Source organism: Eptatretus burgeri, chromosome 17 (genome assembly GCF_056783735.1).
Source record: "Eptatretus burgeri isolate ZD-2024b chromosome 17, Ebu_testis_v1, whole genome shotgun sequence".
Classification (NCBI taxonomy): domain Eukaryota; kingdom Metazoa; phylum Chordata; class Myxini; order Myxiniformes; family Myxinidae; genus Eptatretus; species Eptatretus burgeri.
The window spans coordinates 51358394-51383644 of NC_140977.1; the positions used below are offsets into that span (position 1 = coordinate 51358394).

Genomic DNA, 25251 nt, shown 5'->3' on the forward strand with positions numbered 1-25251 from the left:
GGACGACCGCCACAAGACTACCTTCATCACTCCATGGGGGCGCTACCGGTACCTATCTGCCCCACAAGGGTATATGGCATCGGGGGACGGTTACTCACGACGATACGATGAGATCGTCGCGGACATTGGTAACAAGACCAAGTGCGTAGATGACACGCTACTATTGTCAGACACGATTGAGGGGAGCTACTTCCAGGCGGTCCAATGGCTGGATATATGCGGCCAGAATGGAATCATCCTCAACCCGGAGAAGTTTGTCTTCAGCGCACCCACGGTGGACTTCGCGGGCTTCACCATCACCATGACCGACGTGCGACCGTGCAGCCGCTACCTGGAAGCAATCCACGATTTCCCACAACCGCGTAACATCACCGACGTCAGATCGTGGTTCGGGCTTGTCAACCAGGTGGCATACGCCTTTAGTATGGCCGAACGAATGCAGCCATTCCGGAAGCTCCTGAAAAGTGGAGAACGCTTCCAGTGGTCCATGGAGTTAGAGGACATATTCCGCAAGTCGAAAGACGTGATCGAACACGGTGTCCGCATATTTGACAAAACTAAGCCAACATGCATCGCCACGGACTGGTCGAAGGAGGGAATCGGATTCTGGTTGCTTCAAAAGCACTGCCGATGCATGCCAGTTAGACCATTCTGCTGCACTGATGGATGGAAAATAACCCTGGTCGGCAGCAGATTTACACACGCGGCAGAATCCAGATACGCGCCCATAGAGGGCGAGGCTCTCGCAGTCGCGGACGCCTTGGACAAGGCGCGCTACTTCGTACTGGGCTGCGAGAACCTGATCGTTGCGGTAGACCACAAACCACTGCTGAAACTACTTTCGGACAGAGCACTTGACGACATACCCAACCCCCGCCTCAGGAACCTCAAGGAGAAGACCCTGCGTTATCGCTTCCGCATCATACATATCCCGGGCATGAAGAACAAGGCGGCAGATGCCATGTTGCGCAGGCCGGTTGGCACCACGCGACCTCCACTCATGAACCTTCCAGATGACAATGCCACCATAGCGACCCACCTCCAACCAAGCACGCACACCGACGTCCTGTCCCTCCTACGCCAAACTGAGCCGGAGTATGACGACGACGTCGAGGAGGACAACCTGGCATGGTGTTCCGCGGGCCTCGAATCATTGCGATCAGTAACATGGGATCGCGTCAGGGAAGCCACCAGCAGCGATGGCGATATGCACATATTGGAGGAAATGACAATGAACGGCATCCCCGACTCAAAAATCGAGATGCCAGAGACAATTCGCGACTATCACCAGTACCGCGAGAACATTACATCGACAGATGGAGTGATCCTATACAAGGACCGAGTAGTCATACCATCCTCACTCCGCGGCGATGTGCTGAGCGCCCTACACGCTGCCCACCAGGGCGTATCAATGATGACCGCCCGCGCAGAATCCTCTGTATTCTGGCCAGGCATGTCAGCCGACATCAGCGCCACTCGGAAAAACTGCGAACACTGCCACCGGATGGCACCATCACAGCCTGGAGTGCCACCAACTCCACCTATTCCGGTCGTTTACCCCTTTCAGGCAGTGTGCTCGGACTTCTTTGTACACAGGGGTGCACACTACCTTGTGACGGTGGACAGATACTCGAACTGGCCGATCATCTCAAAGTCGACGGGTGGCGCCGCCGGACTCATAAACCACTTACGTCGCACCTTCGTGATGTACGGGACACCAGAAGAGCTCGCGTCGGATGCGGGACCAGAGTTCACCTCCACCGAGACCAGGTCATTCCTGCACGGATGGGGCGTACACCACCGCTTGTCATCGGTGGCCTTCCCTCACAGCAACTGTCGCACGGAGATTGGAGTTAAGACAATGAAACGACTTATCACGGACAACACCAGCCCGCAGGGAGAACTTGACACTGACGCTGTGCAGAGAGCGATACTACAATATCGTAACACGCCTGACCCTGACACGAAGATCTCCCCGGCAATGTGTGTCTTCGGCCGCCCGATACGCGATTTCATCCCAATTATCCCCGGGAAGTACAGACCGCACGACACTTGGCATGAGACCCTGAAAGCGAGGGAGGAGGCCCTCCGCAAACGTCATATCCGCACAGCCGACACCTGGGCAGAACACACCAAACGCCTTCCGCCACTTGCTGTAGGGGACCTAGTCCGCGTACAGAACCAGACAGGATTCCACCCAAAAAAATGGGACAAGACAGGCAGTATCGTGGAGGTATGCCAACACGATCAATACGTGATCAAGATCGACGGCTCGGGCAGAGTCACACTTCGGAACAGGAAATTCCTGCGCAAGTTTAGCCCAGTTCGCAATGACCAGCTGCCACCCCGGTCTATCTATGATGATCTAGCAACCCGCATCACTGTACCTGCACCCGTTGTAACACCGCAACTGCCTGACCTCGACAGCGAACCCGTGACATCTGCGACGCCAACGGGGCCTACGCCGGCACTGACGTCAGTATGCACACCCCAGCGCAAGACTACACCCGTTTCAGGCACGCCAGCAGCACCAGGACGAGGCACACCGAGGCGCGCGATCCTTCAGACGCCACCATCGGCCCCTGAAACCCCGAGAGCCCCATCCCCACTGGGGCCCGATGTGACACCACCAGCACCAGCAATAGGTCAACGCCGATCCACCAGCGTGCCTGCCTGGCACAAGGACTACTCCATGTAATAGTCACAAAATGGGCGATATCAACTTTTGTTCATTCATTAAACTTAATATATTCTCAGCCTTTATCTATTAACATAATAAAGACTCGGAGGGAGATAGAGAACATTGTACTTTACGGTATTTCTACATATCGACGGTCCCCTGTGCCAGTGCGCATGCGCAGCCTGAGCCGGAGCCAGGGATGTTGTGGGTGTTTCAACCTGTTCAATACTTGTTTGATTATTGTCGTTCCACGCTAATAAAGTGGTCGAACAAATTGAACTCTGTTCTTATTTACCAGTAATTAATCTGAACAGTCAAGGCCGACGATAACACCGCTCGGTTATCACTGTCGCACGGAACGGACCGCTTAAGCGGTTCGTGTCCGGAGTCGGCCTGTGGCGTGGTACGATCGCCCAGTCTACCATTCGCGCAGGTACTTAGGTAGATCGAATTTGGCGAGCCTGCGCGGGTGGGCAATTGGCACGATCGTGGTGAGGTTAAACCCCCACACATGACTAGCTCCCGGCGTTGTTCCGAGAGGGTCACGACAGAATTGTCCGTCCGGTGGGCGACATGCCACGATTCGAGTTACGCGGCCGTTCGCACGCCGGCGGGCGCGAATTCGCAACAATACATACATACATACATACATACATACATACATACATACATACATACATACATACATACAAGATGAGAGTTTCAGTAATATATAGATGATATCATAAGCATATACCTAATCTTTCGAGGGGCGTTTCACATACTCCATGGCTCGATCTGTTTTTCTCCGATTGTTTTGGAAATTTGATATTGAGATGGAATAGATAATTAAAAAAAATAAAATCAAGTCATGGAGACATTTAATATTGTTGCGTTAACTGGTCTTCCAAAGCCAACCCTTCGACGGTGGGGATGTTCTGATTTTATTATCAACAGGAAAGAGACCCTAGTCTAGTGGATTTTGCTCCTCGTGCGGCCCGGTCACGGAATTGCTGATACTGCTGGTCATTTAAAAGTGAATGTTACTGGTTTTAACCTCCGCCAGGCTGAACGGTTTATGTTTTGTATCCCACCGATAGGCCGGACCTGGATCTTCACCAAAATCGAATCCATTCGTCCTCGAAACACACCCAAACTATCCACCAATTTTCATCCGAATCCGTCAATAACTTTTGGAGATATCCTGCTCATAGGCAGACAAATAGACAGACAGACAAGCAGTGTTTAATATACATAACCTCTGTCCATCTTCAGTGGCAGAGGTAACAAATCAATAAATAAATGTACAACCAGTATAACACGGATGAAAAACACTTCATACAGTGTAAAATGTAATGGTCACAAGAACACAATCATTCACACATAATGAGGTGAACCAGGTGAGGTCTTTTTTTCAAAGGGCACCGGTACCGGCTTCCATGACGCTCCACCTGAGCAGGTCTCCAGCTCTGGCATGGACCAGCAAACAGGCAAAGCATCCCATTGGCGAAGTAAATTGATAAAGCGAAGCAGCAGGCAGACTTGTATGTAAGGTAGTCGGGGAGAACAGTGAACCGCCAGTGGTACTTGAAGCTTGCGAAGCCCAGACGAGGAGAGCCAATCACCAACATCAAAACCCCCAAAATGAAGGACAAACCCCAAAGAAGAGAGGAGCGAATAGCATGTGTGTCGTGTCTTTAATCGCCCTCCCTCATGGCCATGCCCCGCATGTCTAAACATCCTTTGCTCAAACAGTGGTGCCGGTCTGTGAGGGGGGCACCTCACTCCTGTGGTGATGACGCCATGCATACGCGGTGTCGTAACCGCCACCGACCGTACCATTCGTGTGACGCACTGCAGTTTGCCAATGGCAATGCACCCTCTGGGGTCTTTGAGGTGTCGATACCACGTTGGACACCAGTTTTGACGAATTTGGGCCGCGATGTGGGTGGTGTGATATCAACACACACGGGATGCCTTTTCTTCTTTCCTAACCTAGCACCTCACCTGGTTTGCAGAGAAAATGAAAATGAACAACACGTACTGACCTTATGTTAATGTCAACCGGGACCCTCTCATGGCAGAAACAATAACAAGACAACTTCACTCTAACAAATCCCTGTTACAGAAGAATCTGCTGAGCTACTCGAACACACGGGCAATGATAATTATAATTTACCTATTACGTACTCCATCCAACGTAACAATACTTTTCTGATATGTCTTTTCTATTTTTATGTCATTGAAAATATGCAATTTGATGTCTGTCTGTCTGACCGTGCCCCAGTGGGGTGGGGTGAGCTTGGGGTGGACGGCACCCTGCGGAGAGAGCCCGCCCTCGTTTTTCCTCAGCAGCATTCTTTCGCGAGCTCCGACGCCCGCTTTTTTGAGAGCGCATGGGTCGTCATGGTAACCGTGCCCCAGTGGGGTGGGGTGAGCTTGGGGTGGACGGCACCCCGTAGAGACACCCCGAAGATATAAAAAGAGGTTCTGTGAGAGACGTTTGGAGAGGAAAAGGTGAAAGAGGGACGTTCTGAAGCGAGAGAGACGTTCTGTGAGGAGATACGTTTTGAGAGTGGGGGAAAGCGAAAACGATACGTTCTGAAGAAGAAAGAGATACGTTCTGAGATAATAAAAAAGTGTGAAAGAAAGAGGTACGAGAGAGAAGCGGGTGGAGGCGTGCAAAAGAGGAGAAGGGAGCGTGTGTGTGGGTGTCTGGCCAGTGCCAACAGCGAGACGATTCGGCAAGCGAGCGTGTGGACTGGCGTTCAAGGCCGCCTCTCGAGAGGCTGCACGACAAAGCTGGGTGCTGGCGACGGACGTGACACGCACGCACGCATTTCAGAACGTTTTTGCTTCACGGACAACTTTCTGGTGAGTGAAACGTTTTTCTCCCCCTGAATAATCCGTTGGGTACCCTTGTCTGTGTTTAGCTGTAAGTAAGTCAACCCCCGTTAAGCTTCTGCTCTTTGTCTCTTTCCTGGCATTTTGATTGATTTTGCTTTGAAATTATTTATTTACCTCAGCAAATAAAAAGTTCTTTTCATTTATCTCCCATATATTATTTCTGTTAACGTCTGCGTAATTTGACGTTTCTCCTCCGAAACTGCCGGACGGATTGTCGCCACTTTCGGAATGCGGGTTGTCTGTGGTTTAATGAACAGCACGGGCTATGTGAGATCACGCCAGACGGAGAGGTTTGGGAATTTTTGGGAATTTTTGGCGATTTTCTAATTTTTACATTAATTTGCATGGCGACATGTGACGTCACCGCTGAGAGGCGTAATGACATCAGTCATTCGCTGACGTCATTACGTCTGTCGACCGTCACCGCTGAGGGGCGTAATGCCACTCCGAGAAAACAGCGTCTGCAATGTAAAACCCTCTTCTGCACATGCTGACTACCTCAGAAGGTGAATTTGACACAAAAAATGTAAGAAACATTGTATCTATCTATAATTCCAGCAGTGTGCATGTGTGTGTCTCTGTCTGTGACCGCTGTTTCGCGACAACCACTGGTCCGATCTAATTGAAACTTGCCAGGTATATTGCTGGGACCCTGAGTATGTGCCTTTTCAAGGTTTGATATTAATTGGACAAGTGGTTCCCAAGTTATGGCCATTTATCGCCAATGACAGGACACGTTGCTTGGCGTTTTGCACCCACAGTATCTATCTTCTATCTATCTATAATTCCAGCAATCTCTGTTTGTTTGCCTTTCAAAGGGTTTGAAATTAATCGGACAAGTGGTTCCCAAGTTATGGCCAAGTTAGAGCGCATTCCCCATTACGGGTTACAACATACAGACTTCCGGATCGTGATGACTTACTGTATTCTAATAATTTCTCGATTTCTTATGCGCATTTATAGATAAACGCAATGCCCCAATCCAGTCGTCGTTTACGAGAGCGAAGGAACGGCCTGTGTGGTTGTTTCTGGCACACAGTTTGAAAGGTTTTTTGTTGTTGTTGTTTTGCACGTACGGCCACGCACGTACAGCCACGCACGTATGGGCATGCAAGAGCGAAGATACGGCCTGTGTGGTTGTTTCTGGCACGCCGTTTGAAAGTTTTTTTTTTGTTTTTTTTGCACATACGGGCACATGAGAGCGAAGGAACGGCCTGTGTGGTTGTTGTTTATGGCACGCGGTTTGAAAGTTGTATTTATTTATTTATTTTTGCACGTATGGCCACGCATGTACGGGCACGCACTAGTCTAAAGAAATTCGATAAATCACATTGAGAACGCTGGAAATATTGACATCCTAACGAACCCTCACTTTAGAAACTTCACGCAGAGCGCGGGTTTGGCTAGTTAATTTTATTATTAATAAATTATTTGTCGATTTCCAACCTGTCCGTGTTTGTCTTTTCCTTCTATTGGTCTAGCATGGTTCGAACCGAGATAGACTGGGAGGTAATTACCACAGATTTGACCAAAAAATAGTCGGCACGAACCAGCGGTTAAAACGCTCGGCTGCCCTAATTAAAATCTAATCAGATAATATTGGTGCTTTGCCGAGGGCATGCTCCCCGCTCAGATAACCACGTGACCTCTAGTTAAATGGAATAATTAGACGGTGGACACAATAACTCATGGGTGACTGGGTGGCGTTCGTGGTTCTAAAATCATCCACCGTACTGCATTGTTAATTGTGAGCGGTGGCCCCAGGTCCGGCTCCACCGAGGATTAATCCCCCTGAGTGACAAGCTGGTGTTTCGGTATCCATCACCGCAACAATATTTATTGTCCACCACAGAGAAATGGACCTGAGCCTAGATCTACTGTAATCTATATACCGCAGAGAGGATAATAACATTAACCTTTCTGCCACTCCCACAGGGAGCAGCGAGACTGGTAATATAAAATTCAAACTTGTCCACCTCGTTGTGTTTATTTTGCAGGATGCTCTTCTCTCTCTGTCTCTGTCTCTGTCTCTATCTCCGTCTCTGTCTCTGCCTCTCCCCATCTCTTCCTCTCTCCCCGTCTCTCCCTCTCTTATGTTTTTTTTTTTTTTTGTATACCTTATCGAGGCTCGTATGAGAGCTAACACACAAAGAACTACAAGGGGGGGGGGGGGCATGAGACGAGGGGCGGGAGTGGGAAGGACAAAACAGTGGGGAACAGAGACATTAGTAGATCTGTGGAAGGGAGAGGGATGGGGCAGGGAACATGAGGAATACAAGATGGACACTACAGGGACTTTCAGGAAGGAAAGCAGGGAATTTGAAGGGGGTGGGTTTGGGGTGGATTAAAGGGGGATGATAAGAGGTGGTGGTGAACAGCTGTTTTGAAGGCCTGGAGGAAAGAATGGGATTGAATAGTCTTCTTCTTCTTCTTTCGGCTGCTCCCGTGAGGGGTCGCCACAGCGGATCATCCGTATCATCCGCATCGTGATTTGGCACATGTTTTACGCCGGATGCCCTTCCTGACGCAACCCTGGTCGCCTCTTACGACACAGGGATATGGTACACCTATTTTAACCGGGGTATACACCGGCCCAGTACACTGGTACTCACTTTGCCGACCTCGGAAGGATGACAGGCTGAGTCAACCCCCTGGTGTATTAATTCAGTGGCCCAACTTGGCTTGAACTCAGGACCTTTTGGATCCCAAGCCGCTGCCTGAACCACTGCGCCAACACCAGGCTTCAAGATAGAGAGATAGAAAGAGATAGAGAAAGAGATCTTTCTATCCCTCTTTCTCGCTATCTCTAATGGGATTGAATAGAGTGAGGGAGTTTATTTCAAAGGCGGGAAAAAGAGGAATGAAAGAGTGAAGGTGAGCAGTGATTTGTGATTTTGTAGTTTTACCAGAAGGGGGTTGTTGGAGGAACTTGAGCACCCTGCGGAAATGTGGTGGGGAGAAATCACAGATAGAGCAGTGGGGGGGGGGGGAGGGGAGGCTGGAGAGGAGACGGTAGAAGACAGAAAGACCACCGACCAGCCTGTGGTGAGAGAGTGAGAGGCCCAAAGACAGCCTCATATATATATATATATATCTCTCTCTCTCTCTCTCTCTCTCTCGTGCTCTCTCTCTCTCTCTCGTGCTCTCTCTCTCTCTCTCTCTCTCTCTCTCTCTCTCTCTCTCTCTCTCTCTCTCTCTCTCGTGCTCTCTCTCGTGCTCTCTCTCGTTCTCTCTCTCGTGCTCTCTCTCGTGCTCCTCTCTCTCTCGTTTTCTCTCTCTTTCTCTCTCTCTGTCTGTCTGTCTGTCTGTCTGTCTCTCTCTCTCTCTCTCTCTCTCTCTCTCTCTCTCTCTCTCTCTCTCTCTCTCTCTCTCTCTCTCTCTCGCCCCCTGCTGGCCGTTTGTACGTTGTGTGTACTGTCATGGCTGCTTCTTGCTTCGTGTTGTGAGTATTTGTCCTCCGTTGTGCTGGTTTGTGTTTCCACACTCCCCATTTCGTTCATCTGTGTTCGTGAGGTTTCCCCTTGCGAGAGAGAGAGAGGGAACGAGAACGAACGACAACGAACGAGAGCACGTCATGCCGCTAGTCATGGTATCGTCGGTTTTCGAGGCGGTTCCCTGTTCGTCGTTTCAAAATTCAAAAACTTTTCGCTTTGAACTTTTATTTTGCTTTTTAATTTGGCTTATCTTTCCTTATTTTGTTCGGTTGGCGCTCCCTTTCCCAAGGTTCTGAAACGTTGGAGTGTATTGGTAACTCTTCCTCTCCCTGAGTTAGGAAGACGTCGAGCGTCGAAGTGTTGAAACATGGTGGCCGCTCGTTCGCAGCGATATGTCGCGTTCGAACGGTTTTCGCGCAAGAGTGGCGGCGCATGCTCTCCACGGGAGGGCATTTCGGTGGAAGCGATTGTTCTCGCGATCGGGAACATCATCGGGTTTGGTGAGGTACGTGTCGAGTAAACGGATGAATAAACGAGTTGTGTTTGTGTCCCACGAAGAGCACGTTACTCTCATCGTTCAACAAGGCCTGTCCCTCGACTCTGGACACTTTGTGATGACGTATCCTTTAGATACTCCTGCTCAGAAAGTGGTTATCTCAAATGTACCGCCATTCCTGAGCAGTAATTAAATCTTGAAAGCGCTGCAGCGCTATGGACACTGAGTGTCCCCCTTAAGATGAACGTGCCAGTCACGTGATGTGTTTCCGCAGACAACTGTGGTGGAGTCTGCGGGCCTACGGGGAAGGGCATGGTGGTGTGGGAGTGGTCGGAGTGGTCATCGTATCTGCAAGGGATATAAGGTGTGCACGCCGCCTGAGGCGTCGTAGGAATGCAGTAGTCGAACGCAGCTTGTGCGTGTGCATACGTAATAAAGGGGAGCTGCCGTGCAGAGTACGCCCGCGCTCGCGCTTGTGCAACACAGCCCGGCTCGACTGTTCCTCCGCTCGTGTCTGCCTGCTAAGCATCTTCCATTTCAGTACATTACAGTTGGCTGACGAGGATATTCGGATCGGCGTGTGCAGGGCGGTTCCAAGCTACGGAGCCAAGGGTCTCGCCAGCACGAGCGTGGCAGAAGGTCGGGGCACGGCGCACGGACGTGTACCCGTGTTCGGGGGAGATGAGTTCGAGTTGTTTTCTGAACAGTTAGGTTGCTACTTTCGGGCGAATGATGTAGAGGATGAAGAGAAACGCAAGGCGATCTTGCTCGCCTCGCTATCAACGGAGCACTACCGGCTGCTGAGTGATTTTGTGGCTCCAAATAGGCCCAGTGATGACGTGCTATCCTTTCAGGACATCGTGGCGAAAATGAAGACCCACTTGGCGCCAGAGAAGTCATTACATCTCGCGCGGTTCCAGTTCGATCATCTCACTAAGGGTGGCGAGGAGCGCGTTGCGGACTTCGTAGCACGGGTGAAGCATTCGGCTGTGCCGTGCAAATTCACGACAGAGGAGCGTCCGGCACGGCTCAGAGATCGTTTTATTTCTGGTCTACGAGACGCAAAGATGGAAGCAGCCATCCTGCGGTTGACCGACATCACATTCGACTCGGCGGTCGCGACTGCTTCATCTGTCGAGCAGACACTCACGGATGTCCACGCCATTGCTGGCCAGGACGTAATGAGTAGCTCCAGCTGGGGCATGGCGGCTAATCCCGAGGTCCACGCGGTGACCGCACAAGTGCCGCAGGTCGCGCAGCCCGGAGTCCGCGCGATGGCACAAGTGCCGCAGGTTGCACGCACGCCTAGCGGTGCGGGACGAGGGCACGCACCGCAGCACGGTCACACCGGGAGCGAAGGGGCACCGCAGCACGGTCGCACCGGGAGCGAAGGGGCACCGCAGCACGGTCGCACCTGGAGCGAAGGGGCTTTCCGGGGGTGCTGGGGGTGTGGGGGACCGCACCTGCGACAGATGTGCCCGTGTAAGAACACCGTGTGTTTGCATTGTCACAAGGTGGGACATTTGAAGCGTGTGTGTCGGATGGCGGGGGCCTCCGTTGAGGTCTTGGATGACGAGGTGCGGGAGGACCCCAGTGACCTGGAGATCAGCCTGCAACCGGGGCATGACGATGCCGGCGAGCCGGAGCAGGAGATGCAACCACGGTTGAGTCTGTTTTCCGTTGGTTCGGAGATGACGACGCCTTTCACGGTTGAGGTCGATGTGAATGGCCAACCGACTGTGTTTTGCGTGGATACCGGGGCTGCAGTGTCGGTCATGGGTGAGCAGGCGGCTCGTGGTCTTCGCGGTATTCGCCTGGTCAAGACGGCCTTGTCGTTATACACGTACACCGGTGAAGCGATTGCACCGCTTGCGAGGGCTGACGTCTCAGTGCGCTACCGAGATCGACGCGTCCGGCTCTCGGTGTTCGTTGTACGACGGGAGGGGCCCCCCCTTTTGGGTCGGGACTGGCTGGCGCACCTCGGACTGGATCTCCGGTTCGTACCTCCAGATGTGCCAGTGCTCTCTTCGAGGCCTTCGTCGAGTACCGAGGGCGAGGCTCTGGCGGCGGGGGCGCGTCGATGCAGCGGGAGCGACCGTTCGTTGCTGCCGGCGGCAGTGATGTGCGGTTCGGGAGCGGCGAGAGCCGTATCAGCTCTCGCGATGAGTTCCCGCACTTCGCTCGCGATGAATTCCCGTGCTTCGGCAGTGTTCGTGAGGCAATGCGCGTCGGTGTTGTTCAGGCAGCTTCAACAGGTGGCGGTGAGCCCGTGGCGTTAAAGGGAGTCGCGAGTCACAACATCGAGTCGACAACCAAGAAACGGACTCGTGATGTGGGTTGTGGGTTGTTGTTCATGGCATATGTGTTTTTCCTTGCTCTAGTGATGCAGTTTAACGTTGTTGGAATAAATGCCAGCAGTTCTCGTGTGAAAGTGGATTTGGCGGAGATCAGTCAATGGGGTTGGTATTATGATCAATGTGAGGTGGGAGCAGTGGTGGCAAATAAAAAGGTTGGGTTGGCCTTCCATTGTCCCGGGACGCAGATAGTTGCTTTGTCAAGTGCTGGGAGTTTATCAAAAGACCGCGCTGTACGAAAAAATGAGTTTGCAATGCTTCAGGTGATGTTCGTAGTGATTTATAACGAGCCTATGATTGAAGTGTGGTTTAAATGGAATTGCGACCGTCTAGCTGCCATGTGGGTCTCGGAGATCGACTCGGAACCAAGACTGGTGCACTGGTCGGCGTTACCCCCACCTCTGGTTGCGAGCGCAGCTCTCTGTGTTCGCTCAAGGGCGTTTGGACGGGCGTTGGCGTCTCAACTGATTGTGGTGCGTGAGTTGTTTTGGAGCATTAAGTGCGTACAGCCAGCGGCGCTGTTCAGCACCCCCGGCCAAGGTCGATCAAGGCTGCCGCTGGCGCCACGGCTTCCAGACAGCGGGCTTCCGGCCTCGGAATGTTTATCTACGTCGGGTCTGCCTGGGGGAGTGGGCCGGAGGCGTTTGATGGTGCCGGGGGAGGTTGGCTCGAAAGATCGCCACGACCTCGGCGAGGGCCATGTCAGCATGAGCCGCCTGGGGGCGTTTCCGCTGGGTAGGGCTGCTGTGGTTTTTTTTCGCCTTGCTGCTTCATATCGGCAACATGGCCAGAGTTTGGGGGGGGTGTGCTGTGTCTTCGAAATCTGGTCGGGCCAGCTCCATTAACCCGCTTTCACGCATTATATGATGTGGTGTGCTGTTGTACTTCGCTGTTTTCATTTTGTTTGCATGATTATTATACCGAAGTCCTTCGTGTTGGTTATGCTTCTTATAATGGTGATCATTTAATAATCATAGTTTTAGGGGGGAGGAGTGTGGTGGAGTCTGCGGGCCTACGGGGAAGGGCATGGTGGTGTGGGAGTGGTCGGAGTGGTCATCGTATCTGCAAGGGATATAAGGTGTGCGCGCCGCCTGAGGCGTCGTAGGAATGCAGTAGTCGAACGCGGCTTGTGCGTGTGCATACGTAATAAAGGGGAGCCGCCGAGCAGAGTACGCCCGCGCTCGCGCTTGTGCAACACAGCCCGGCTCGACTGTTCCTCCGCTCGTGTCTGCCTGCTAAGCATCTTCCATTTCAGTACATTACAACAACTATTTATGGTACTCAACAAGGATTATCCCTCTCTGAACGTCATTTTAAATTTCACTGTAAATAGTCACGACTACCAAGTATATGTTAAAACTGACACCCTGAAGTGCTTTGGTTGTGGTGCAGTGGGACACATGAAACAGTTTTGCCCTCTTCGAAAAACGCAGCTTTCCATGGCCGAACGGAATAACAACGACTCGTAGATTAATGTTAACGTTTCCCTTTCAACGAACGGACAGGATAAAGCGGCTGAACGAGTGGATATACCCCCTCCCAATGACGTACAAGTCAAACCAGTTCAACAAGTGGACACGCCCCCTCCCAATGACACAGGATAAACCGGCTGAACAAGTGGACACGCCCCCTCCCAATGACACAGGATAAACCGGCTGAACAAGTGGACACGCCCCCTCCCAATGACACAGGATAAACCGGCTGAACAAGTGGACACGCCCCCTCCCAATGACACAGGATAAACCGGCTGAACAAGTGGACACACCCCCTCCCAATGACACAGGATAAACCGGCTGAACAAGTGGACACGCCCCCTCCCAATGACACAGGATAAACCGGCTGAACAAGTGGACACGCCCCCTCCCAATGACACAGGATAAACCGGCTGAACAAGTGGACACGCCCCCTCCCAATGACACAGGATAAACCGGCTGAACAAGTGGACACGCCCCCTCCCAATGACACAGGATAAACCGGCTGAACAAGTGGATACGCCCCCTCCCAATGACACAGGATAAACCGGCTGAACAAGTGGACACGCCCCCTCCCAATGACACAGGATAAACCGGCTGAACAAGTGGACACGCCCCCTCCCAATGACACAGGATAAACCGGCTGAACAAGTGGACACGCCCCCTCCCAATGACACAGGATAAACCGGCTGAACAAGTGGACACGCCCCCTCCCAATGACACAGGATAAACCGGCTGAACAAGTGGATACGCCCCCTCCCAATGACACAGGATAAACCGGCTGAACAAGTGGATACGCCCCCTCCCAATGACACAGGATAAACCGGCTGAACAAGTGGACACGCCCCCTCCCAATGACACAGGATAAACCGGCTGAACAAGTGGACACGCCCCCTCCCAATGACACAGGATAAACCGGCTGAACAAGTGGACACGCCCCCTCCCAATGACACAGGATAAACCGGCTGAACAAGTGGACACGCCCCCTCCCAATGACACAGGATAAACCGGCTGAACAAGTGGACACGCCCCCTCCCAATGAGCCAATGGATTGTGTAAGTGAGGGAGGCGTTCATGACCGTCTCAAAAGTTAAGAAACGTAAATCCTTTGCAACACGTGTGTCACCTTCTGGTCAAAGGCAAATCAGTGAAAATGTAATTACTGGAATTCCATGTAATAACAGATTTGCCTTTCTGGAAGAAGAAAGTAATCCAGAAGCGTCCGCTTGTACAAACGTTATCAATGAAACAATCACATCGAACCTACCAATCCCAATCAGTGTTTCTAACCCCACAGAGAACGTCCTCTCGTACAAGTACGTTCCTTATGTAGACTGCTCCCATATCCAGGAATCAGTCACAGGAGGAAGAGAAACTTTTACAGTCTCTCTCCAACAAAGCATTAAACGAGGCAAATAAGGACACTGAGGAAACAATGGAGGATAGTTTAAATTCTCCAATGGAGAGTGACATGACTCGAGCACCGTGGCCATGTCACGGACAAGCTCGGAGTCCCCTCTCTTACATTCCCAAGAATCCCCAGACGTAACTCTGATATATAAGGCTTCCGAAGAAGATTCTTTCATTGAAACCGAGCAATCATGTGATGCCCACAATGAAACTCAAACACCAATTGATTCCCCATTTGAGGAATCTGATGGTGAAGGTCAAGATGAGTCCTCTCAGATTCTAAAGGCTGAAAGCAGACCTTCGGATGACGAGCTTCGGGACTTCTTGTGGAATTCTTATCGTAGGAGGAATATTTAACTGAAAGATAATTTCCCTGATCTTCCGGTGTTAATTACGAAATTGAAAGAACTTGTGCGTAACCCTGTCACCCCAAATTTCACTGAGCCTCAGAAGTGCAGGTTTAAAAAAATGATCCAGAAAGCTCGACAGGAGCTTCTTAAGTAAGGTCCTTATGGTGTGTTTCTCTTATTTATTTATTTTTCTTCTTTCCCTTTCTAAGCACATGAATGTTAGTTTCACAAGTCGAAACATTAACGGCGGTGCTCGTTTAGAACGCAAAGTTCAGGGAAAAGATCTGACACGGCGTTGACACCTGGACGTCTTGTTACTGCAAGAAACGCATGGAGATCTGACTGCCCAAGCTCAATGGAGAAGGCTCATGAACGGTCAGTGGTTCTTCAGTGATATTGTTGCGGGCCGGGTATCGGCTGCGAGCACGACCGCGAGGTGGGGCAGTAGGGTCGACTCTACCGAACACCCGGAATCTAGATCGTACTTTTCGGAAAACTCCGATGGTACGGGTCTCTTACCAGACCGTGAATCGTCAATAATTCCACCACGTGGTACAGGGTTATTTGCCAAACTTAAAAATAGCTAGACCCACGTGGCGAGCTACCGAGTATTCACACCCGCGACGGCACTCGTACGGGTCGAGCTGTATGCGTGCTCGACCCGTGCGTGACCCGAGCGGATGGTCACTGAGCTTCCGTCGGTCCCAAATGCACACCACTACGGCAACAACGGCCTTCTTTACTTCTCCCAACACTCACCACGTTAAACCAATGGAAGAACCACAAAAACGAGCTGATACATTTAACACATGGGTTTATTTATAAAGGGGGGAAGGGGGGAGCACGCAAGGAGCAGAGTTATCTGACTATAAGAGATGCAAGGCAAATAATGTACAGCGAAGGCACTTAACAATTTACGACTTACAGACGGGCCCACCGACAGACACACTCACATACCCAGAAGTACATGGACCTGTCCACCTCGTGTGGTTTGGCTGACACGAGCAAACCAGGCCAGCTTCGAGATGCGGTCCGAAGAACCTGGCGCCAGCGACGGGACGAGCAGAGCCCAGAAAACCTGCTCGAGGAAACGGCCCGAAGAACCAGGCGCCAGCGACGGGATGAGCAGAGCCCAGAACACCCGCTTGAGAAAACGGCCCGAAGAACCAGGTGCCAGTGACGGGACGAGCAGAGCCCAGAAAACCTGCTCGAGGAAACGGCCCGAAGAACCAGGCGCCAGCGACGGGATGAGCAGAGCCCAGAACACCCGCTTGAGAAAACGGCCCGAAGAACCAGGTGCCAGTGACGGGACGAGCAGAGCCCAGAAAACCTGCTCGAGGAAACGGCCCAAAGAACCAGGCGCCAGCGACGGGATGAGCAGAGCCCAGAACACCCGCTTGAGAAAACGGCCCGAAGAACCAGGTGCCAGCAAGAGCAATCAAAGTCCAGAGCTCCGCTCAGCGCTCGTCCCGACAACCAAAACTCTCCTTTCTTTCCAGCAGATCCGCCACACTTATCCTCAGCTGTCCTTTCCTTTCTTTATCTCCAGCTCTGTCCGTTCAGGCGTGGCCCTCTCTCATTGGCTGCCCGACGGCAATCTCGCTCGCACCCCTCCAATTGGCTGAGAGGGGCGCCATGCCCGTATTTGGAGCGAAATCCAAGATTCCAATGCCTCAAAGAAACCCCGCCTGGCACATTGGACTCCGCCTACGTACGTGCTGACATGCACGTAGGCCATGGCTTCGATGCGAGGAAGCGAGGTGAAGGTGAGAGTGATGCTGTTGTTGTAGTTATAGTTGATTTAAAATAAAATAAAACCCTGACTATCAAAATAACTCCGCAGTGCATGAACATTTAATTACCCATTAAACAAGGAACGGTGAGCTATCTATCCACATTTACTTATCGAAATAACTGAGCTATAGGACCTGTATGTTGAGTGCTCATGGCTTCCAGATTCGTAACAATATCAATTCCTTCAGTGCCGGGATTGCTTTCTTTGTCTCTCCGTCATTAACGCGCTCACAAGTTCATTTTAATGAAATAATTCCTGGACGTCTGGCTTGTCTTCAGTTCATTGCCAACGATCAAATTTTTGTTTTTTAAACATTTATGCCCCCAATGAGAATGCTGAAAAGTATAACTTCTTCCTTAAACTAGAGGCCTTTCTAAGCACAATTGGCTTGAACTGTTGCTTTATAATGAGTGTTGACTTCAACTGTACCCTTGACCCTGCTTTAGACAGAAAGTGTGTAGCCACATCCAAAATCTGCCAAAACTTTGGAAAAAATAATAACAACGGTGGGACTCATGGTTGTTTGGCATATCCAACACCGCAGACAACGTCAGTTCACTTTGTTAAGATGTGTGTCCCACATGCACACTCAAGCTCGGTTAGACAGAATTTATGTCAATGCTACAATGCTTGATAAGATATTAAAATCTAATATCCTGCCTTCTTTTTCTCTGATCATCTGGTTACAACATTCTCCTTTAAACTTGCTCTGCGACAACATGGCAGTCGACATTGGAAGTTTAACATCATGTTACTTGAGAATGTTACTTTTTTGTGAAGCCTTTAGAGTGTTTTGGAATAGCCTCATCGAACGAAAGAACAGTTTAAGTAACCCTAGATTATGGTGGGACTACCCAAAGGCACAGATTACTGTCTTTTGCCAACAGTTCAATCACCTCTCATATTTTAGTGTGAAAAAGGAAAGGATTGTATTAGAAAAAGAAATACTGAAATTACAATCTGATGTTGCAAACAACCCCAGTACAACAAATAAACATCTGCTACTGGAAAAAAGGCCCGTTTAAATGATCTTGTTGACAATCAAGTGAAAGGTGCAATGATCCGATTACGGATGGATCAGATTTATAATTTGGACTCGGCAACTAAATTTTTCTTTCATGTTTGATAAAAAGATCACTCATCAAAGGCAAATTGAAGCCCAAAATCTCTCAACTCGGGGCATTGTGACATCACAAGAAAATATAAAGAAAGAGGTCCATGACTTCTTTTCAGACTTGTTTCTGGCAAATGATGTTCACAATGATGTGATACGATATTTAACGTCTGATCTACCCATGTTAAGTGCTGCTCAAAGGGATTAGCTTGATTAGCTTGTAAAGGTTGGAAGGGGTATCCATCAAGGATGTCCATTATCTGGTATTTTGTCCTCTAACTATTGAGCCTCTCGTAATCAAAGTGTGTGGCTTCTGAACTGGATATCCAAATGTTCAGATAAAACCTGTGAAAGTTTCTGCCTATAGATGCTGATGATATATGTGCCATTGTACGCACAAGCAAGGAGATTAAGAAACTCGTCAACTGCTTAAACTATTATGGTTTAGCTTCTTCAGCTGCAATAAATTGGAACAAGTGCCAGGCACTGGATCGGCCCATGCCAGCTGCCCATGCCTGTTCTTCCGGAACACCTCACCTGGTCTTACAACGGAATTTAGTACCTTGGACTTTTCATCGGTGATGCAGCGACACAGGCAAATAATTGGGAGGGTCTCGCTGAAGCTCTCAAACAAAAACTGCTGAAATGGAAAGGCTTACTGGCTCTGCTCTCTTACCGAGGCTGAGTCCTGGTCATCAACAACTTAGCAGCATCCCTATTGTGGCACAGGATCAAAGCCATACCGCCTCCTGAACATTTTTTGTTGAGCATACAGAAAACCATAGTAAACTTTTTCTGGAGTGGAAAACACTGGCATCGTCCACAGATCCTGAATGTTCCCTTGGAGAAAGGTGGACAGGGTTTTGTGGACATTGTGTGCAGGCCAATGGCCTTCGGCGTTGCCTCAATCTGGTGGCTTCCCTACGGTCCGTCGGACTTAGTCTGGAGGTCCGCCGCCCTTCTTATCCTTCGTCAAGCTGGTATGCTTGACTATTCATCAGGATTATTTTTAATGAATGTGAAATGTATTGATTTGTCCTTGCTTCCACCTTTTTATAATAGCATTTTAAATGCTTGGTGTGTTTTTACGGTCGACCGTGATTATCTTTCCAACACCAAAGATATGTTTCTGAACAAACCTCTGTTTTACAACTCTCTTTTTAAAAGAATAAGAATGGAGTGTTCTTTTATCGATCATTTTGTTCAGAACGGTCGGTGTCCATTGCGTTTCTGATCTAATGATTGAGAACACAAGATGGTCGAGTGCTGCAGCACGAGCAACCAGCGTTGGCATACAGTCCAGCCGCATAATATCTTTTATTATGTGAAGTACTTCAGGTGTACCGGAGAGTTAAGGAACACTGGGAGAGATCTCCTCACACTGGTGATGGCTCAACTGTTTGCGAATCAAATCCTCTCTTCCTAAATCTAGAACTCACTCCCACTGTCAGGATTTCCGGTTCGTTGTAAAATGTCTCCTAAAAATACATTTTGGAATCGCACCACAAGTTGGTCTGAAAAAACGTCATATTTATATATATATTCTGTGTGAAAGCAATTCTACCTTCTTTAGGAACTTGGCAGTCAAGGAAGTGGCACAACTACTTGCCACCAGAATACCCCTTCCAACCTAACTGGAAAGCCTTTTACCATGTTCTCATCCCAAAGAAAACTGCTGACCTGTCTTGGAGGTTGGCACATTGGGTATTACCTACCAACAAACTCCTGCATGTTTTTTCTCCTGAAATACCTGACCAACGTCCCTTCTGTGGAACTCTCGAGACCTTGTCACATGCTCATGTTGCTTGTGCACACTTGATCCCTTTGTTTGGTTTGCTTTGTGAATTGTGCTCCAAGCTTTCTTTGAACTTCACTTGAAAAGTTTTTATTTTTGGCTTCGACTCCAAAACACATCCACTGGAAGTGAGTTTGGCCAATTTTCTCATTGCCACAGCAAAGAAGTCGATATATCGCACAAGAAGAATGAAAATTGAAAATATTTCAGGTTGTGCAGATAACCTTCTGGCTTTGTTTAAAGGAATCGTTTTTGCCCGTATTAAAATGGAATTTTCTTTTTACACGTTTATAAACAAAATGTGGATTTTATAAAGTATGGAGGCTATAAATGATGCACTTTGTTCTGTTCATAATGGTCTTTTAATCACAAACTGATCACTTTTTGTTTACACATTATGTAACCTTGTACTTTTGAATATGTAACCTTTGTGTCCTGATGAAAAATGTTTCTCCTTGATAAAATGTTTTTTAAAATACTTTTGTAATAAAAGAACAAAAGTCTCTCTCTCTCTCTCTCTCTCTCTCTCTCTCTCTCTCTCTCTCTCTCTCTCTCTCTCTCTCTCTCTCTCTCTCTCTCTCTCTCTCTCTCTCTCTCTCTCTCTCTCTCTCTCTCTCTCTCTCTCTCTCTCTCTCTCTCTCTCTCTCTCTCTCTCTCTCTCTCTCTCTCTCTCTCTCTCTCTCTCTCTCTCTCTCTCTCTCTCTCTCTCTCTCTCTCTCTCTCTCTCTCTCTCTCTCTCTCTCTCTCTCTCTCTCTCTCTCTCTCTCTCTCTCTCTCTCTCTCTCTCTCTCTCTCTCTCTCTCTCTCTCTCTCTCTCTCTCTCTCTCTCTCTCTCTCTCTCTCTCTCTCTCTCTCTCTCTCTCTCTCTCTCTCTCTCTCTCTCTCTCTCTCTCTCTCTCTCTCTCTCTCTCTCTCTCTCTCTCTCTCTCTCTCTCTCTCTCTCTCTCTCTCTCTCTCTCTCTCTCTCTCTCTCTCTCTCTCTCTCTCTCTCTCTCTCTCTCTCTCTCTCTCTCTCTCTCTCTCTCTCTCTCTCTCTCTCTCTCTCTCTCTCTCTCTCTCATTCTCTCTCTCTCTCTCTCATACTCTCTCTCTCTCTCTCTCATTCTCTCTCTCTCTCTCTCATTCTCTCTCTCTCTCTCTCTCATACTCTCTCTCTCTCTCTCTCATTCTCTCTCTCTCTCTCTCTCTCATTCTCTCTCTCTGTGTCTCTGTCTCTCTCTCCTTCTGTATATAAGCGATGTCATTCACTCAACTTATTAAGTTCCCTGTCTTATCCGTCAAACCAGCAAGGGCTCTCTGGAGAGGCGTTTGACCCAGCAACGATGGATCATCCCTTGGGATGATCTCCAGAATGTGGACGGAGAGGAGAACCATGATGAAAGTATACAGGAAGAAAAGGTGAATGAACAGAGGAAGCTGCACAGTTCATTTGAGCTGTTGTTGATAGGCTGCAGGTGTATTGAGACAAATGGTCTTTTCTTGAAAAGATATTTAAGACTTAGATAAAGCGAGATCTACATATACATTTGGATATCCATGAGTTTGTCCCTCATAATGAAAATGACATCGTTATGAGAATGGTGATGAAACTTAGAAATTGTTATTGGGGGTGGGAATTTACAGGAAAGAAGTTGAAATGAGGAATTTGACTAATTGTCTCTCACTGTGAATTTTCTATCCATTGACACATTACTTGTCTCCACCTGTCTCTTGCATTTACGATGGCCAGAGACTTTTTGGGAGACGTGGCAGTTATGGCTCAAACTACAGCAAAGCAGCACACAGGAGACTGTCAAAGATTTACAACAACAAGGTAAGTTCAGCCTCAAATCACCGAATCGATTTTTGGTTTTAATATAATCTCTGTTCTCTGCTAGGAGGGGGCACTGCATCATTAATCAATCTGTCCATCAGTGAGAGCTTCAATCTCGCTGTCTCATCTCCAATAGCGATGAAGAAATAGCTTCAATATGAACGAACAAATTACCTTCAAGACAAACAAACATGCAGACAAATCTTCAAGACAAACAAATTCCTGTTCATTTGTTCCATCATTTCCCACGTCTGATTCATCTCAAATGGCTTTGGCGAGGCTGATCTGCTACTATTGGGTGTGGATCCCAGGGGAATCGCTACGTCCTCCAGGAGGGGAATTTGGTGGTGGGGGCCCCCGCTCGGGACGGGCGAGACTTTTACCCTATGTTTATTAATCAGCTCCACCCTCAGCTCTCTTCCTTCATTCCTACTACTTTCCCACCGAACTACCATTTTGTGCTCATCTGCCATTTCCCACAAATGTTTAATATTCTCAGAAAAAATAACTTTCTTTCCCTTAAATTTCCAAGCATTCTTTTCTCCCAACACCAATTATCGTGATCGACAATTTCATGTCCCATGTGAAATGTTGTTCGGAGTTTGAATCCTGCACTCCCGAAGGAGTCGGGGGGGGGGGGGGGTTCATATCCCACTCATGATCAACAAATGTGTTTACCAAGGTTCGAATCCCACTCTAATGACACCAAATGTCACGGGTCTGGCGGTTAGTTTAATCCCCCCCGACCCAATTGTGGTGGACTGGCGGTTAACACCGACCAGGCTAGATCGCCAAGCGGTTTTCTTTTTCGAAGCGAACACGTGATCCTCAGAGATAATGGTGTGTGCGGGACAGAAAGGGCGGCATGGACGGACCGACGTAACAGACGGTTGCACAGCACAAGGGGTTTATACTCTAACCTATGACAAATACATGGACACCAGCAACTAAAAATAAACACAGGGATTTAATGAAAATAGAAGAAATATTTACATGGGTAATAATTCAAAATGTAATAATATAACGTGAGGTTAATTAAGGTCTCAAGTCGAGGCGCTTCGACATACAGACTTTAATACAGACAAGGGGAAAACAAAAGAAAAGCAAATCCTCCCTCATTCTGGCACTTAGCTTTGTCCAGAGAAGGTCTCCATTGAACTTTGCAATCGAGCCGCTTCGTCTTGCACCGGAAGATGTGCCAAAAATGGCACAGAGCCGCTCTCTGGGCGGGAAATGTACATGAGGTAATTTGTGAGTTAGTATTCAACGCCAGGGCTTACCAACCGCCGTGCAGCTTCCTCGTCGATCACACTTGCTGCCCTCTGCAGAATGACGCTGCTCCCTTCGGTGGCATACACAAGGCTTCGAGGTCAGTCTCTCCTGACTCAGCGAAGAGTCAATGGCCAGCGTCTTGCTCCACTACGCGAGCCAATTTGCCTCGGGACGAATACGAGAATCATCCCGTCTTCCTCATGCGTCGAAGGAAAGCCAGCCGTAATGCCCTGATCTTGCACGCCATCTCTGAGCTCCGTCGTCTCTCAAGCAAAACTCTCTCCCTCACACGAAAATTCAACCCACCAAAACCTACTGCTCTTCCTCCTTGCTTCTGACGTCACACCTATCAATCATCCACCTCCGGGCATGGCTTGTTGGCACGGAGCCGAGAAGGCTTCTCACCTGCTTGGACGCGCTGCATGTTATTATGGTTGTTGTTATAAAAACATAATTATTTCATTGCTGGCTTGTAAATACAAGAATGTAGAAGAAGGTCACAGTAGGCAATTACATACTGGGGGAAATTGGTCTTAACCCCTATCTAATTAACACAGCACCACCCCCCGTTTGGTGATAAGTAACACTTTAGCTCAGTTTCCCTACTTGGTTTACATCGAGACATCTCCTACACGTTCTCGGACCAAGCAACTCCATTGGTTCAGGAAAAAATATTTTCATGAAAAAAAATAAGTGACTACTATATTCGTTATTGTTGTATGTCTGTCTGTCTGTCCCTAGCATAGCTCTGTGGGTTTTGATCCGATCCTGATAAAATTTTGGTGGGAGGTTTATATCATGATCTAGTTGTGTTTTCCTGAGAATGGGCGTGGTGCGCCCATTATGGGCGGAGCCACGCCCAAAAAACGTGTTTTTAGGGGGTAGCCGACTTCAATTTGCATCTTCTCCTTGGAGGTTTGTTGAACCCGGCAGGGGTTTCGGTATTTGGTTAGCCCAATGGCACCTGCATAGCCCCACGGAGCTCGTTTTTTTTTTTTTTTAAATTTTTTTTTTTTTCATTTTCGTCCCAAGGTCAAGGTCACATTGTCACGAACTTAGAAAATTTGCGAATTTTGACATAAAAATTATCTTCTCCGAGGGGGTTGTCGAATCTGGCTGGGGTTTCAGTATTTGGTTAGCCAAATGGCACCTGCATAGCCCCACAGAGCTCGATTTTTCTTTTTCATCACAAGGTCACGAACTTAGAAAATTGCGAATTTTGTTTTTAGGGGGTAGCCGATTTCAATTTGCATCTTCTCCTAGGGGGTTTGTCGAATCTGGCAGGGTTTTTTGTATTTGGTTAGCCCAATGGCACCTGCATAGCCCCACGGAGCTCGATTTTTCATTTTCGTCCCAAGGTCAAGGTCACGAACTGAGAAAATTGCGAATTTTGACATAAAAATCATACGACCGCCCAAACTTTGAGAGCTTGGATGACAATATTTTTTTATGCATAATCTTGAGGTCATTCCCCACCTAAAGTCTTGAAACCATTTTGCTCTATCTCAAACACCTTGCCCATGGCGCCCCCTTCAAGTTTGTTTTTACGCCGATTTCATCAAAGTATGGATAATCCGAGGAGTGTGAAATGCCTTTTTTACCAGAAAGAGGAGTGTGAAATGTGAAAAACGTCATATATAGCCTATATGACGTTATATTGTTCCTGGAATGTTCCAGAGGAAATTTTGCACCAAAGGTCATAATCTTTGACCTTTGACCTTTAAAGTTCACAAAGGTCAAATTTTCAAAGTTGTGGGAATCGAACCGGGTTTTCGACCTTCTTCGACGAAATAACTCCATTAAGCTATAGCATGTATCCAGTTTCCTTATTTTAATGTCTACAACATTGTTTTGTGACCTTTAAAGGTTATGCAAAGGTCAAATTTTGAAAGTTGTTGAACGAAACCGGGTTTTCGACATTTTGCAGCTAATAACCTGTCACTCATACCACATTATGTTGATCATTTTTATAACTTGGCCAAACATTATCAAATTGTCTCATCCTTGACTTCTGAAACAATCTACATCGTCAAATACCGCTCGTAAACCATCGTCGTCTTCAGACTTGTACTATCTTAACTTTCCGATGAAATTCCTCCATCTACCCCCACAACAGTAACTATATATATATATATATATATATATATATATATATATATATATATATATATATATATATATATATATATATATATATATATATATATATATATATACATACATACATACATACATACATACATACATACATACATACATACATACATACACGCACACACGTATACTAGCGGGGTGTGCTTACACATTGTGTAAGCATACAAACCGTGCTTCCTAATTGTCTCTGTTCACTCACCTGCATTTTTTAAAATAACTTTTTTAA

General features: G+C 48.4%; 1 protein-coding gene across 6 annotated transcripts in view; it reads left to right on the forward strand.

The window, feature by feature from the left end:
- The window catches only part of LOC147010087 (guanylyl cyclase C-like), a 164561-nt gene that overhangs the window by 59534 nt on the left and 79776 nt on the right, over positions 1 to 25251 (forward strand). For all 6 annotated transcript variants that reach the window (XM_085861615.1, XM_085861614.1, XM_085861613.1 and 3 more), the window contains 2 exons: positions 21073 to 21184; positions 21516 to 21599. In XM_085861615.1, coding sequence (XP_085717741.1) covers positions 21073 to 21184; positions 21516 to 21599 — 196 coding nt within the window. The remainder of the gene's footprint in view (positions 1 to 21072; positions 21185 to 21515; positions 21600 to 25251) is intronic.